The sequence below is a fragment of the Peromyscus eremicus genome, chromosome 22, assembly GCF_949786415.1.
Source record: "Peromyscus eremicus chromosome 22, PerEre_H2_v1, whole genome shotgun sequence".
NCBI classification, from domain to species: domain Eukaryota; kingdom Metazoa; phylum Chordata; class Mammalia; order Rodentia; family Cricetidae; genus Peromyscus; species Peromyscus eremicus.
The window spans coordinates 31884134-31899925 of record NC_081437.1 but is presented as its reverse complement, the minus strand read 5'-3'; the positions used below and the strand labels follow the sequence as shown (position 1 = coordinate 31899925).

General features: G+C 43.4%; 1 protein-coding gene across 1 annotated transcript in view; it reads right to left on the bottom strand.

The window, feature by feature from the left end:
* Positions 1-15792, bottom strand: part of Cyria (CYFIP related Rac1 interactor A) — a 67974-nt gene that overhangs the window by 11800 nt on the left and 40382 nt on the right. Inside the window, exons 3-6 of the mRNA XM_059248369.1 lie at positions 4422-4543; positions 3649-3754; positions 858-994; positions 128-205 (exon numbers count right to left, since the gene is read on the bottom strand). Of these exons, the coding sequence (XP_059104352.1) occupies positions 128-205; positions 858-994; positions 3649-3754; positions 4422-4543 (443 nt within the window). The remainder of the gene's footprint in view (positions 1-127; positions 206-857; positions 995-3648; positions 3755-4421; positions 4544-15792) is intronic.

Below are 15792 nucleotides of genomic sequence, written 5' to 3'. Positions count from 1 at the left end.
AAAGTCGTTATCTCCAAACCCAAGTTCCAGACAAGCACGCTGCCTTCTCTCTGGGCCCTGCCTGATGCAGAAGTCAAAGCAGCCGGGGAGACAGGGCGGCCCCAGCCGGGGAGACGCAGGGACTCACATGCATGTTGTTGATACGGTTGCGACTTATTGTTCTTCTGTAGTAACTGAAGTCATTCTGAATAGCTGGGTTCCTCATCTGAAATTCGGGAGAGAAGAAAGAAGGTCACCTTCCAGAAACAGGTGACGGGGCAACATAGGGGGCCCAGACATGAGTGTTTGTAAATATGGCAGGACTTCTCTTTGTCATTCAAGAGCTGGAGCAACCATTAAAAATAAGAGGCTGGGGGCTGGAGAGATGGCTCAGAGGTTAAGAGCACTGTCTGCTTTTCCAGAGGTCCGGAGTTCAATTCCCAGCAACCACATGGTGGCTCACAACCATCTGGAATGAGATCTGGTGCCCTCTTCTGGCGTATGGCAAACTTGCAGAAAGAACACTGTTTACATAATAAATAAAATAAATCTTAAAAAAAAATAAGAGGCTATAACTCCAGTGTTCTGAAATATGTCCTGTTCTTACTATGGGCTGTATTTCTGGGAAAGCACATTTGCCCAGTGAGGAAAAAAAGACACTTGTATGGGGTTTCTCTGCACTCACTTGACAGATTTCGTATTTCCACATGCAAGTCACCCTATTAGCCAACTCTGACTGCACCATGTGGAATGCAAATATTCACCGTTATAAGCTTCCCCGGGGAAAGTATTCCATCCCACCCGGGCCCTACAGCCTTAGCAGAAGAGCCTTAAAGCAGTGCTACCCAGTTCAACTTCCACAGCACATGTGGCCTGACCTTCAGCTCATCAAATCGAAGGGTAAAATGTAAGATTTCTGCAAATTCCTTTGCCAGGGCCTGCTCCCGCTCCAGGTGCTGGGTCGGTGTGTAGGGAGGACATGTCAGAGATTCCAGTAAACTCTGAAGAGCTTTTTCTGAAATTCAAGGGGAGACCAGAGATATAATCAGGGAGACCAGAGACATCCTTTAATAGCAGCACAGTGTTCGGGTTCAAGTTGGCATTCTCAGAGGCAACCTGCATGGCTGTTCCCTTTCGAATGTTTCCTATGCCCAGTTCACTTAGTAATCTCACTTCCTGAGCCTTGTAGAAAACCACGAATATATGTATGGAGCTTATGTGCATGAAGAACCACGAATGATTCAAGCTGAGATGAGTGGGCTGAGGAGAAAGTGCCAATCAGTGAAATGTCTGCTGTGCAAACATAAACCCTAATTTATACCCACAAAAATTCCCCAGGCATTGGGGTAACCCTGTGCTTTGAAGGTGGACACGAGAACAGAGATGGAAGGGTCAGGGATCTCTGGGGCTGGGTGGTTTAGCTAGTCAGTGAGCAACAGAAGAAGACCCCAGTGTCAACCTCTGGTCTCCACACACAGTGGAAATTCTCTTCTAGCGTGCTTCTCTGTTTCTACACCCCCAGGATATTCCTCTACAAATCTACTACATTTACCTTAGTCATTGTTCTTACAATAATCTCATCCCTCCCATTTGCCAATTTCTAATCATTCCCCACTCTTTTTGCTTCCCTCTATCTTTTAATAGCAAAGTCATTTAACCGATCTTCTATGGCAGGAGTTGATGAACTATGACCCATAAGCCAAATCTGGCCCACTGCTTGTTTTTATAAATAAAGTTTTATTTAAAAAGTAGATATGTTCATTACTTCCTGTATTGACTAGGACTACTATTGGTGTTGGCACTCCGATGGTAAAAAATCTAGTTACTGAAAAGACAGGATAGTTCACAAGATGCAAATTCTTTCTCTTCCTCTTGAGGTAGAACTCAGGTTGGAATTTCAGCTCACTACATCCAGATGCACGGCGAGGAAGCAGAGAATTCGATTTCTCTTCTGCCTGAGCACCTGAGGCAACCTTCTTTGTTTGTGAAATCAGTTTGTACCACCTCCTCAGCTGGTCTTAACATCAAGTCCTTCTCAAAATCACAGTCATGGTTTTAATTTTGGTTTTCCTTTTAAAATATGGCACTCATTTTAGAGGCAGATTAAAGCAGAAGTTGCTGACTACCTTTTCCACTCTAAATATACTATGTTAACAAATGAAACCCCAAGCACTGGCAGCGATCACACCGTACTGCTGGTGGCAGGGAGCCAGGCTGTCAGCCTCATTTGCCTCCACTCCAGCTTCTGCAGAGTCATGCTGTTTCTGTGCAGCTTTATTTTTGTTTTTAGATCTCAAGTAAAAATGCTAAGTTTATTTTCTGACATTTTGCATTCAGCTAATTGTGGTTTTGGGGGTAGGGAAACTATAGCACTGGATAAACTCTATCCTCCAACTAAGTAACAACTGAGACCAATAGACAGGAGCCTAATCCAGTTGTCAAAAGAGAGGCTTCATCCAGCAACTCATGGGAGCGGGTGCAGAGACCCACAGTCAAACATTAATCAGAGCTCAGGGAACCCCATGGAAGAAGGGGTGGAAGGATTATGGGAACCACAGGGGTCAAGGACACTATAAGAACACAGCCCTCAAAATCAACTAAGCAGAGCTCATAGGGGCTCACAGAGACTGAAGTAACAATCACAGAGCCTGTACTGGTCTGACTGAGGTCCTCTGCATATATATATATATTATGGTGTGTAGCTTAGTGTTCTTGTAGGGCTCCTAAAAGTGGGAGTGAGGGTGTCTCCTACTCTCTTGCCTGCTCTTGGGGCCCTTTTCTTCCTACTAGGTTGCCTCGTCCTGCCTTGATATCAATATTTCTGCCTAGTCTTATTGTAACTTGTTATGCCATGTTCGGTTGATAACCCTGAGAGGACTGCTCTTTTCTGAAGGGAGACAGAGGAGTGGATCTGGGGGGAGGGAAGGAAGGAAGGGAGGGAAGGGGGAATGGATGGATGGATGGAGGGAGGGGAAACTGTGGTTAGGATGCAATGCATGAGAAAGAGTAAACGCTGCAGTCAGGTTGTAATGTATGAGAAAAGAATAGATAGATAGATAGATAGATAGATAGATAGATAGATAGATAGATAGACAGATAGATAGAGAGATAGGAGGGATAGATAAAGAACCAAGACCATGGTTGGAGTGATGGCTCAGCAATTAAGAGCACTTGCTGCTCTTAGAGAGGACCAGTGTTTGGTTCCCAGCACCCTCATGGCAGCTCACAACCATCTGTAGCTCCAGTTTCAAGGGATCTGACACCCTCTTCTGGCCTCTGAAAGTTCTTCTACGCAATGGTGTCCCTAAACTCACACAGGCCCATATAAAACAATAAAAAAGAAGTCTCAAAGAAATGATATCAGTAGGCTTTGAAGAGCTGGACACAGATGAACACAGTGACAAAGTGTCATGATGCCATGAGCCAGAAGAAACCCTCCATGTGCCAATCAATGACTTTCGGAGAAAGAAGAATGTGGCAGATCAAAAGAAAGAAGAATGATGGAAGTTGCTTGTGAATATCCTCATAATATGCAAGTGGGGGATATTTTCCAACATGTAGAGCTGTTCCCTCTACTCTCTCAAATGGCAAGATAATAATAATAATAATAATAATAATAATAATAAAAGAAGTGCCATGTGGGACATGATAACTCTAGTATTCACTCACCAAGCCGGATGGAAAATTCATAAAACCGCTTCAGCCTCACGACCAGGGGGCAGACCGCATTCCAAGCCTTTTCTTGAAGTTGAATGTCATTGGGGTTTTGAATGGCCTACACAGGAGAAAAAGGGGGTGATGATGAGTTTTCAGTTTAAGAAAACTAGTTACCCCACACCAAAGTACCCTGAATGATTTGAGTTTAAAAAAAAAAAAATGAAATCCCTAGTGTGCTTTGAGGATTAGAACCACATGAGTTGACAATGATTATCTGGACGATTCCCCAAAGAACTCATTTTCAAAGGCAGTTTCAACACTTGAACATAAAGCTAATGGGTCTCAGGTAGATCTTGTCTAGTCTCACTTGGTGTTGTGTTCTTGGGTTAAGAGAAAATCGGAATTGGAAGACTCAGCTCTCTCCATTAGCACTTGATTCATCTAAAGACTGCTCATTATGGAGAGTGGACGCTGTAACTATTTTGTCTTTTGGGCGATACACTGTGTCCTTGACAGTCTGTAATAATTTCTATACTTATGGTGACCTTGAAGCAGAAATGCCACCTCTTAATAGACTTTTCCTCAGCAGCATCCTGACAGTGGTGTGTTCTCATGAGGACAGGGTCAGAGGCACGGTAAATTTCATGCAAGTGTGTGTGTGTGTGTGTGTGTGTGTGTGTGTGTGTGTGTGTGTGTGTATGTTTATGCACATGCACTCAATGTATGTGTAAGGTTTTTCCTTCTCCCTAAAGGGTTTAGTCAGTTCAGTGCTGCCATTGACTTACGTCTCGGATCTCTGGTCCTGCGCCTTTGTAAGCCTGCAGGTCTGTGAGAATGCTTTCGGAATCTTGGAGGACAGCACTGATCTGGTTCCATATCTCTCGCTCTCCTTCTGTAGGCTGGGCATCTAAGTGACAGAGAAACCAAGAGAAACTGAGGCTGGTGTTTCCCAATGGCTCTCAAAGTCCATAGACAGTCAGTTCTCCCAGCTAAGTGGCCCCTTCTCTTCCTCCAGCTTTGGAAGTTATTCTGCAACTCTACAAGCTGTTAGGTGAGGAAAATGAACACAGCTTCTGCCCATGACGTCATTCAAAGCACCCAACAACCCTTTTGTACAGATTCAACCTAGTATGATCAAATCGTCCTAAGTGTTCATTTGCTAATTTATTTACATAAAATGCATTTTTGCATGCCTTATGTTCACATTGGGTAATAGGAGGGGTAAGCATTATTTTGGGGGAGCCAACTTCTTTTTAACGACCCTTTCATTGTGTCTATTCTTCCTTAAAGCTATCGCTTCCAAGGTGGTCAAAATCCGTAACATAAAACGCATCACCTTAGCCATCTTCAAATGTGGAGAGCAGTGCTGCCGATAAAGATATGAATCTTCCCCAACATGCAGCTCCATAACTCTCTTGATCTTGTAAAATCAAAACACTGTATAGAGTGTGTGCTTTTCAACAGGAAAAACTACAGGCTATTTTCATCATTGAAAACGTGCAGACAAGTATAGATGAAAAGAAAATAGGCCATTTGATACATAGTTCTTTTATTTTATGTATTTATATTATTTTATTTATATTTATACTATATGTAGGATGTGCACACACACGTTTCTCAGCCAAGACACACCAGGAGTTCATTGTCAAAATGCCTGCTCTGTTTATCTCCGGTCTTGACTGTGTTACCTGTAGAAAAGTGTGCTGTGCTTAGGTTCACATAAACAAAGGCACCATTCTGATAGCCACAAGGTGCTGTCTAAGCTCTCCAGGCAGATCTTACACTGTGGCATCTCTGGAACTCTTGCAGGTTCTTAACCCCAGAAGCATTTCATGGAGACGGACAGATGAGAAACATGGGCTTTCACTGTCCTCCTCATTGCTATGAATCAGGCTAGTTTCTTTCTGTAAAATGATACCACCGCTCAGGAAGAGAGGGACAGACAACATGTCATGTAACTATGGTTCCAGGCATTTAAGTCCTGAGATGAGGGATGCTGTCAGCTGACTTAACTAACATAGCGACAAGGACCGAGTTGTATGACATCTGACACCGCCTTGACCCAACTCCAATTGCGTTTAATCTTTCCACAATACAGAGGGCAGATGCTCCGGAAGTGTGACGTGTTTTCATCACTAGTGGGACTCTGGGGTGTCATAGATGGATTCACCAGACAGGTAAAGTGAGTACTGGCTGAGTGCATAAGCAGACTGGACAACAAGGGGAGAGTTGATGGCCAGAACAGGCCAGAGAAGCTTCTGTCCAACTCCTGACGAGTGACATCTTCAGCGAGTTTGGACTAGTTTATTCACCAGGTCCTGCCAAAGACAAAGAAATTGGTAGTTTCCAAAGAACTAGATACAATGTCAACTAGAGAAGAAGCAGGTCCAAGGTCCCTGCTAATCAGGGTTAGGAAAAGAATGTGGTTTGGAAGGAGTTGGAGAAGTCGGTGTAAAGAATGATAACAAAGGAGGAAGACAGAAAGAGGTATATCCACAAGGAGGGGACAAGGTGGCCCAGAGCCAGGTGGCTGGCTGGAACACAGCTGGGCCAGGAGGGAGAAAGAGATGTCAGGAGAGAGATCAGAGGCTGACCCAGGAAATGAAGGGGGAAGCCCAGCCGATTCCTCCTCTATCCCTGAATGCTTTGCTTCCCACTAACACTGGGTAAACATTACCAGGTCTGAGGAGTCTCACAATATGAACCACTTCATACGCTATCCCTTCTTGTTTCCTCAAAGCAATACGGACGTCATAAGAAGACTGCACGTCCATGAGCTGGGAAGCCCGTCACTGCAGAGAGCACATCGGTAGAACATCCAAGCGAGGGGCTGGAAGTTTCTGAATTGCAACAGCCACAGGGAGGGAAAGACAAGACAAACAAAACACAGCAAAGCAAAAAGCCTACAAAGCAAATAAAAATGAGGCCCTTGCTCGGGAGCTGGAGAGTTGGCGCAGTGGTTAAGAGCACCGGCTGCTCTTCCTGAAGACCTGGATTCGATTCCCAGCACCCACACAGTGGCTAATTATCATCCGTAACTCTAGTTCCAAGAGATCTGAGGCCCTCCTCTTGGTTTCCTTAGGCACTACGTACATACATGGCACGCAGACATACATGTAGCTAACATACCCATACACATGAAATTTTAAACACAGCACAACAAACTACAGAAAAAAAAGGTACTCTCTCAAATCCAGGAACACACTGTTTATAAGGTAGACAATCGCCAGATGAGGTATCTAGAAAAGAGAGCAAGTCCAACACGAGGGTTCACAGTTATAAAACTGTTTGTGAAAGAGGATGGCTTTGGGAGGCAAGGAGATGGGTTGACTCTCCCCTGTCACGTGGTCCCATCCCAACAAGGCACTAAGGAACAGTGTCACATGAAACAGAATTAAAACTAAATGGTCTATCAGAACACAGACAAACTTCAAAAGGCATCCTGTTTTTGACCACGGAACACAGAGAGAGAAAGCTTTCACACCACTTCGGAGAAAACAGAGGAATTTCTTAAGTGTTTTCAACATAAACATCCTACCAGGGAGCCTCAAAGTGGTCCTACAGCTGGGAACAAGCAGCCCCTGTCTCCACAGCGGGTGAACTGACGCTTTCTTATATAAACTGACATGGACGTTCTTTGGACCACAGAGAGTCTGCATGAGCGGCTTGCGGGGTGGTATCCTTTCTACGTCACAGGAGGTAGATTCGGGGTGCGGGGTGAGCACTTTCTACCTGACAGAGCTGTTCTCCTCGCAGCTAGAGGACGTATAAACCAGGACCGTCAGTCCCCAGCCTCCTTCTCTGGGAAACTGTTTCCTTTGGCAGATGTCCCGCCCATTAGGAATGTTTGTAGTTGGTCCTGTTTAGGGGGTGGGGCGCAGAAACCTCATCCATCGCTCCCGCTTCCATCCAGGCTCAGAGATGTGCTGGCTCATTTTCTGCCGTAATTTGTTAGTCTCACGGGATACCTGATTTCGCCCACCTTTCTTGTCACGGAATTGACGTCAATTTCTCTCTCTCAGCCAGAAGTTAGGCCCCTCATGCCAGCCAACAGGCCACCACGCCATCTGGGCCGAAAGGTGGGATATTCACAAGGGACTCAGTTCACTGGTGGCACCAGCTTCCCAGTACCGAGTGACAGCTGGGAGGCTCTGATCTCAGGACTGGCCAAACTTTTGACAATGTGACATGCTGTTATCACCTAGGGAGGTGCTGAGTCACACTTGAAGTTATCCTGGGCTGTGTATGGACCAGGCTGCATGTGGGATGTGTCTTTTCTAGTGCCTAGCTCGTTATGTAAGTGGGAAAAATGCTGCACAACCCCAAGTGACATTTAACATCATCCCAAATCCATACGGAATCCAATGATTCATCCCATAGTTAAAAAAAAAAAAAAGAAGTAATTAATAAGAACTTTATCCACTAGACACAGTTCTCTGACCGTATTTGTTTCATTTGATTACATATTTTCAGTGCCTGGTTAGTACACAATATGGGCTCAAGGAAAATGTGCTAGACAGATAGTTGAAGGAATGATTTATATACACTTTCTACATGTCAGGATTTTTTTTTTTTTTAGACAGGGTCTCATGTGTTTCAGGCTAGTCTTAAACTCACTATATATTCCATTGATTGTCTTGAATTTCTGATCATCCTCTTTCTGCTTCCCAGCGGCTAGGGATTCAGGTGTGTGCCATACTGGGGATGGAACCCAGGGGCTTTGGGGGTGCTAGGCAAGCACTATACCAATGGAGCTACATTCTGAGCCCCATTTGGGGATGCTTGTCTTTGAGTTCTGAGCTCTTTGGATACAGGGCTTACACACGTATATTCAGTACTCAGGATATCACATTTAATGAAGATAATAAAAATCTAGGAAACTGAATTCAGTGGGTGCTAGGAGGCAGTGGAATAAACAAAGGTTCCATCCTCCTGGACTCGGTCTTGTTTCCTTCCCACAAAGAGCTTGTACACTGCTATGTGTCTGCTGCTAAGACATCCATACTCACCTGTGATCAAACGGACCCTGCTTCATCAACATGTGTGCTTAAATCTCCCACTGCTCAGGGCCTCAGTGTGGCTGACAAGCTGCTGGGACATTTGCTCTATCTGGAAGAATGAAAGGCTGCCAGAGATCTCCCATTCCAGTCCTGTAACTGTCCTTGCCTTGCTTTGTGGGACAACTCTGAGAGGATTTGGATTCTCTTCCAGCACTCTCCACATTCAGACTTAACCACTGACCAGATTTAAAAAGTTTATTGAGTTTTCAGATGTCAAGAAATGACATCTTGAAGGGGACTCTGAAGAATTAGTGGTGGAAAAGGTTACTGTGTTCAATCCCCCAGCAACCTTGAGAGCATTTGCTAAGTGAATAGCAACTCTGAACTATGCTCTTTGCTTTTCTATTTTTAACACGAAGCTTGACATTTTATGAAATGGTACAACACACACACACACACACACACACACACACACACAGAGTTATCACATTGATGTACACATACACACATAACAGATTAACAGATATACACATATACACATACACACATTCACATATGCACAAACACATACACATATGCATATACACATTCACACAAACACACACACACACTGTACACACATATGAACACATATACTCATACACACATGCACACATTCACACCACTACTCATGATGGCAACGGGTTCTCATTTCCCATTGTAGCCAATGAATTCTTGGGTGATGTCTCTTCTAAGACTCACATTCTGAACTTCTGATCATCTTCAATTATTTTAGTGAATGGAGAAGAATAGCTACACAAAGTGAGTGCTCATCCTATCTGACAACGGAACTGTTAAAGTCCCGGTGATTTACACAGGCAATTTCAGAAACCAATACCCTTAGGAGGCCTGGGACACCTGTATCCTAGCCATTATCCAGGCGATGATTTAAGGCTCGTTTTGGACTCACTGCTGTGGAAAGTGTGAAAATGCACCATGTGTGTATTGTGACCTTACACACTCACTTTTGTTGTCAAGAACTCACTAAATTCCATGTGTCTACAATTTTTAATAGATAAAACACCCTTTTATCAGTTAAGATGGAGGATATTAATTTTGTTCGCAGGCCGGGGATATATTGACTGCTCCTCCTTTGGATGTAATTGCTAGGGATGGTGCATGTTAACTGCCAACATTTTGGGTGTCACTGGAGGCTAGGTGGAAGGTATCTCTGTGGCGGACTCTTGATATTTTTTTTTTCAAAGCAGAATGTTTGGCATTCCTCTGTGCTAATGGGAAGAAAGTAGTTGTCTTTGTTTGTCAGAAAGACTTTCAGTAAAGCTGCCACAGGGAACAAGGGCAGTCCTCAGACTGCAAAGAGGCTGTCAAATCAAAAAGGCTTTATCTCTGTAAATCAGCCAAGGCCTCATCCTGTCTTCAAAGGCAGCAGGGACACCTCCACCTTTCCCCCACAGCCTACTTAGGCCTGTGAGGAGATTCTGACAAAGAAGCAAATTAACCTAAAATAATCCGAGGAGAAGACACAATTTATGAGATGCCTTTGGTCTTGAAGGCAGCCATGGCACTTCATCATCAGGATGTATAGCTCTCTGTGCCCCGATGACTGCTGGGTAAACACTGGAGTGAGGAACAGCAGAAAGGATTTGCCCAAGCCATAAATTAAATCCATGGCCCATCTTCCCACCCACTCTCCCAACCCCTCCTGTGTTCCAAATAAACTAAGAGACATAAATAATTACCTGGTGTTAAGTTTGGGGGATGCAAAATGGTAATAACCTATAGCATAGCCAGACACTGTTTACAGAAGCAGCTTGAAATTGCAAAGGTCCATTGGAAAATGTAAGCCGGGCTGACACATTTGTTTGGACAGGACATTAGTCATCACATACCTGAGCCCATGGGACAATCACCCCAGGGACTGAACAGGGTTGGGCGGGTGAAGGGTTGTCTATTTCATCTGCTTCACTGGGATTCCTAGGTGGACATGGTACTCTAAGGGTGGAGTTTTGAAAGCAAATCCTATGCCATCTTAACTAACACTCATTGAATACCGCCCTCAAGGCACACTCACCAACCTCTCTTAAGTCCAGATTAGATCTCGGGCCAAGAAAGGGAAGTTAATAATAACCCTGTCTGTTTCCTACCTGAAGGGATGTAGGGAGAATTCAGACAAGGTTAAAGGTCTTAGAAAGTTGGCATGCTAGAATATTATGGAATGTAAAAAATCTCTCTGCATTTGTGTGTATGTATGTATACGTGTGTGCGCATGTGCACACGCATAAGTATAGGCACATATGTACAGAAGCCAGAGGTCAACCTCAGGTATTAGTTCTCACTTTCCACCTTGCTGGAGAGAGGATCTCTTGTTCTTTACCACTGTGTACACAGGCTAGCCAGCTGTGAGCTCCCAAGGATCCCTGTGCCTCCAAAGTTAAGAGCCCTGGATATGGACATGCATCACCACATCCAGTTTTACATGAGTTTAGAGGATCCGAACTCAGGTCCTCACAACAGCATGACAAACATTTTAACCACCAAGCTGTTTCTCCAGGCCCTGTGGGAGCATATTTGTCACTGAGTGTTTGTGTTGGATCCATAAACTGCTTTGCAGGTCTGTTCTGTTCTGATTTTTGTTATTCTCCTTGGTCAAGTAAGCATACTAGAAAAAGACGTTTGATCATCTAATGAAAGGAATGTATTTCCCCCTCTGCTAGATCCTCTAGCTTCCTCTGAGCAGACGCAAGACTGACAGAGGACAGGTGCAAGCAGAGAGCAGCTGAGGCAGGAAGTGGACGTGAGTCACAAAGGCATCCCAGCTGGCAGGCTAACCCGATACAAACCTTTGTTCCCAAGAAGAGGAAACTGAAGCCTTTTATAAGTACAGCGATGGGATGATGTTTTAGAATATCCTAAATTATCACTTCCTATATGCCACTACCATCCCTGGATTAATTTATGAGACATAGATTTGCCTCATAAGAACACGATTTTTTAAAGATTTATCTTTAATTTTTAACTTTGTGTGTGTGTGTGTATGTGGATATATGCACATGTTTGAAGGAGCCCTTGGAGGCCAGAGGCACTGGTTTCCTCTAGAGAGGAATTACAGGTGGTTGTGAACCACCCAGTGTGGGTGCAGGCAATGGAATATGGATCTTCTGCGCAAAGATTATGGAGGCCTTCCGGGGAACGGTATGTGCTCTTCACTGTAAAACCACCTCTCCAGCTCCTCCACTGTTTAGCCACTACCTACTAAGGAATATTTCTTTAGCCTAATTTAGGATCCATTCTTCTGACTAGTACAGTATTTGATCTCTGTTCGGGATGTACCTAATTCCTGTACTATTGTCTCTGCCTGCTCATATCTTATTTTCCTAATGATTTTTTTTTTTTAAAAAGCCTTTAAGAAGAGATCAAGTCCTTCTAATACTCTCATTTTAACATGTGATGTCTTATGTTTCCAGGTCTCTTTGCCCCTGCAAGAATGCACCATCATACCTGCTTCGTTCTTAAATACAGGAGGATTCTTTGCATATGGCCACTCAATTAGTGTCCTCCAAAACCAATGAAATTATACTCCATGCTCAACAAGATCACAGATACAGGAGGCAACAACAATCAAAACATACGACTTTCTATAAATCTTCATCCCAAGAAAGTGTACACCAGTGATGTGGTGAACATACCCAAGCAGAAGAAAACTGCATTGTTCAATTGCTGATAGTGCATCAAATAATAATGCCTGAACCAACAATGCATCTTAGACGGCCTCCCAAACCAGACTACAAGATCTTCAGTCATTTACAACATAGGGTGGTTGGTGCTCAGAACACCCTTCAAGATCACTTGAAAAACTGGATCATAGTAACTATAAGGCAGTCATTCTCCTTCCATGGCTCTCAATCTGTGGGTCACAAGTCCTTTGGAGGCTGTATGACCCTTTCACAGGGGTTGCTTAGGACCATCGGAAAGATCAGATATTTACATTATGATTCATAACAATAGCAAATTTAGTTATGAAGTAGCAAGGGAAATAATTTTATGGTTGGGGAACTGTATTAAAGGGTTGCAGCATGAGGAAGGTTGAGAACCACTGAATTAAAAGGAACAGAGAATGAAGAAGTAGTATAAACACAATTAGAATGGTGTTTAGATTTAATAAAGACATGCAATATAAAACATATAGATGAACCTTGAAGATGTTACAATAGCTGAAATAAACTAGTTACAGAAAGAGGCACACTATGTGATCTCACTTATGCAATGCACATAAAAATGTCAATTAATAGGTGTAGAGTGTGGAGTAGTGTCAGGGGCCCTGGGGGTGGGCAACATAGTTGCTAATTACCAGAGATGAAGCTTCTTTTATGCAAAATGAGTAAGTTCTAGATGCACGGTGTAATGATCTGGCTAGTTAACAACAGTGTATTGTACATTTAAAAATCTGATAAGATGATAGAACTCATGGTAGAACAGAAAACATCAAAAAATTAAAAGTGATTAATTCTATGTGTAAACTAATTTCAATCTTGATTAGTCAAAAACCTGTTCATTTTCATTTTAAGGGAATTGGGGAAACCACAATGTGCTAACTATATATTCAAGGACATAAAATAATTAATGTTAATTTTGTTGTGTATACATCCATAGCTCTGTGACAAAATTCCATACCATTGTAGAAACAAATGAAGATTACAAGGAATATTGCTCTTTCTAACAAAGAGAACACGGCACATAATATACAAGCCAAGCCTTTGTTATTTTTATTGCAGAAGCTAAGGCTGTATATTGAGTGCAATATAATCGGAAAAGTAAGACAACTGTCCTAGACAATGGGGGCAACAGGTGTATTTAGGTTTGGCAGAGGAAAAGTAAGAAAAGGAAGGTTCTACAAATGTAGGAAGAAGAAAACAATGGAAATGTCCACATGTTTACATGTTCACAAATGATCCCATTTTACTTTTCAGCCATTATGCATAATGTCCTACGTAGTACTCAAATACACATTTTATGTGTATGTTTTCATTTTCTTGGGCATATACAGGAACAGCCTGATTATACGGTAACTTGAACCTCAACCTTGAACACTTCAGACTGTCTCTCAAAGCAGATGCAATTCCCTACTTGCCTGAGCATTCCAATTTCTTCATAGTCTCAACAGCACGTTTATCATCTTCAATTCGATGACAGCTGCCCTGGTGGGCATTCTCTCATGGTAGTTCTACCTTGCATTTCTCTCCTGGTTGATTACACTGAATATTCCTTTCCCACGGATACTTGACTTTGGGTGGAGAAATGTCTGCTCAGATCTCACAGCCATCTTTGATAGAGCAAACTGTTTACTAGTAGACAAAAACTTCCTCCCAAGTGAGGTGCTTTTGAATACTTCAAGGTATTTATTATTATTTGGTGTGTGTGTGTGTGTGTGTGTGTGTGTGTGTGTGTGTGTGTGTGTATGTGTGCATGCCTGTGTGAGTGTGTGTGAAAGAGAAAGAGAAAAAAACAGATAGAGAAGTGCTACTTTGTAACTTCAGCTGTCAACATGCTTACTATAAAGTCTTGATTTGCCTCCTCCTTCCAGTTTGAGTTCTGAGATCACAGTCATATGACCACCATACCCCTACTAAGTTACTTTAACTTCTACTGTCTTGGAGACAGTAGAAACTCGCAAAGTTGCTTGCTATGGCTTGCCTGGTACTGAACACAATGGCGAGTCACTGGTGCATGAGTTAAAGATTGTTACTAAACCGGCTGAGCACCGGAAGTAACAGTAAAGCAAGGTGGGGTTAGCCAGATCCTTATGGACTAGACCACTGAGTCAGATTTTGGGGGTGAGGCTTAGCTCCCTTTTTAAAAGAGAGAAAAACAAAACAACAACAACAACAACAACAAAACAGAGTTCATCAGATGTTTCTGATCACTCCAGTCTGGGAATCAAAGCAGCTCCTTGTGTGGAAGGCTGCTGCCCGCTGCCCACCTTAGGGCCATCATGGAGGCTCGGATGAGCAACCTGCCATTGGGTTTCAGCCAAGCTTGCACAATGTCCTTCAAACCATCACTCACTGAAATGACATTCATTAATCTTCTCTACCACACCCCTACTTCCTGGCCTTCAAAGAGGAAAGTGAGGCCTAGTGAGGAGGCAGGAGAGACAAAGAAAAAAAGAGTAAAGGGATAAAAGATGCAATGAAAAAAAAAAGATGTTAAGGGTCTGTGGGAAAATAGGAGCATAAATTGTAGAACTCACTGAAAAGGTCAACAGGAATTTAAATCAGATCTTTGCCACTGAGGAACCCAAGGACAGATGTATCTAATTTTGTATTATGTTTTGACCCAGCTTAATTATATCTATTTGACCCAGTTCAATTATATCCCATCACTGACTTCAAAAAGAATATTCAACACTGAAAGAAGACGTGCTAAATTCATTTAAGCTGTTACTACGCTGCTCAGCTTTCCTTCCTCTCTCCATCCCTCACCCCTTAACTCTTTACCACTCAGCCTCTGGATAGAAAGAAAGATTCTTTCCAAGGGTGACTGGTGACACCTGAATGCTCAACGATCATCCCCCATTTCCTTGTTCTCTTCCTTGACCACTGTGTGGTATCTGGACTCCCTATGTTCTCCTCACTGCCTAGATTTGGCTTGCCTGGCTCTTCCTTTACAAGATCATCATCTACCCCCGATGCTCATGCGGTACCCAAACCCCTGGCTCAACATAAGGCTAGGTGCTTGGTCACAATACTCAGTAGGGCTCAGGCTCTGCCCCTAGGAATCTCAACTTAGTAGGGTATCCTTCTGTCTTGGAGACTATTACTCAAAACTCACAAAGTTGCTTGCTATGGCTTGCCTGGTACTGAACACAATGGCGGGTCACGGGACGCATCAGTTTAAGATCGTTACCAAAGCGGCTGTGGCATCTCTCCAGGACCCCTTACCCACTGAAGTCCTTTCCAGTGGAGTGCCTGAAGTTGTCATCTGTTCAGTTCCCATTTACCCAAGGAATTTGAGCTCTTCTGTCTGGATGTGAGCTCCAAGGATGAGCCTCCAGCCTTAAGCTTGGCAAGTGTACTTAGCATCATCCAACCAAAACAGCCTTCCATTCAAGCCCCCCTCCCTGTTTTCCCAATAGACTTTTAGTACTCTGTCTACATTG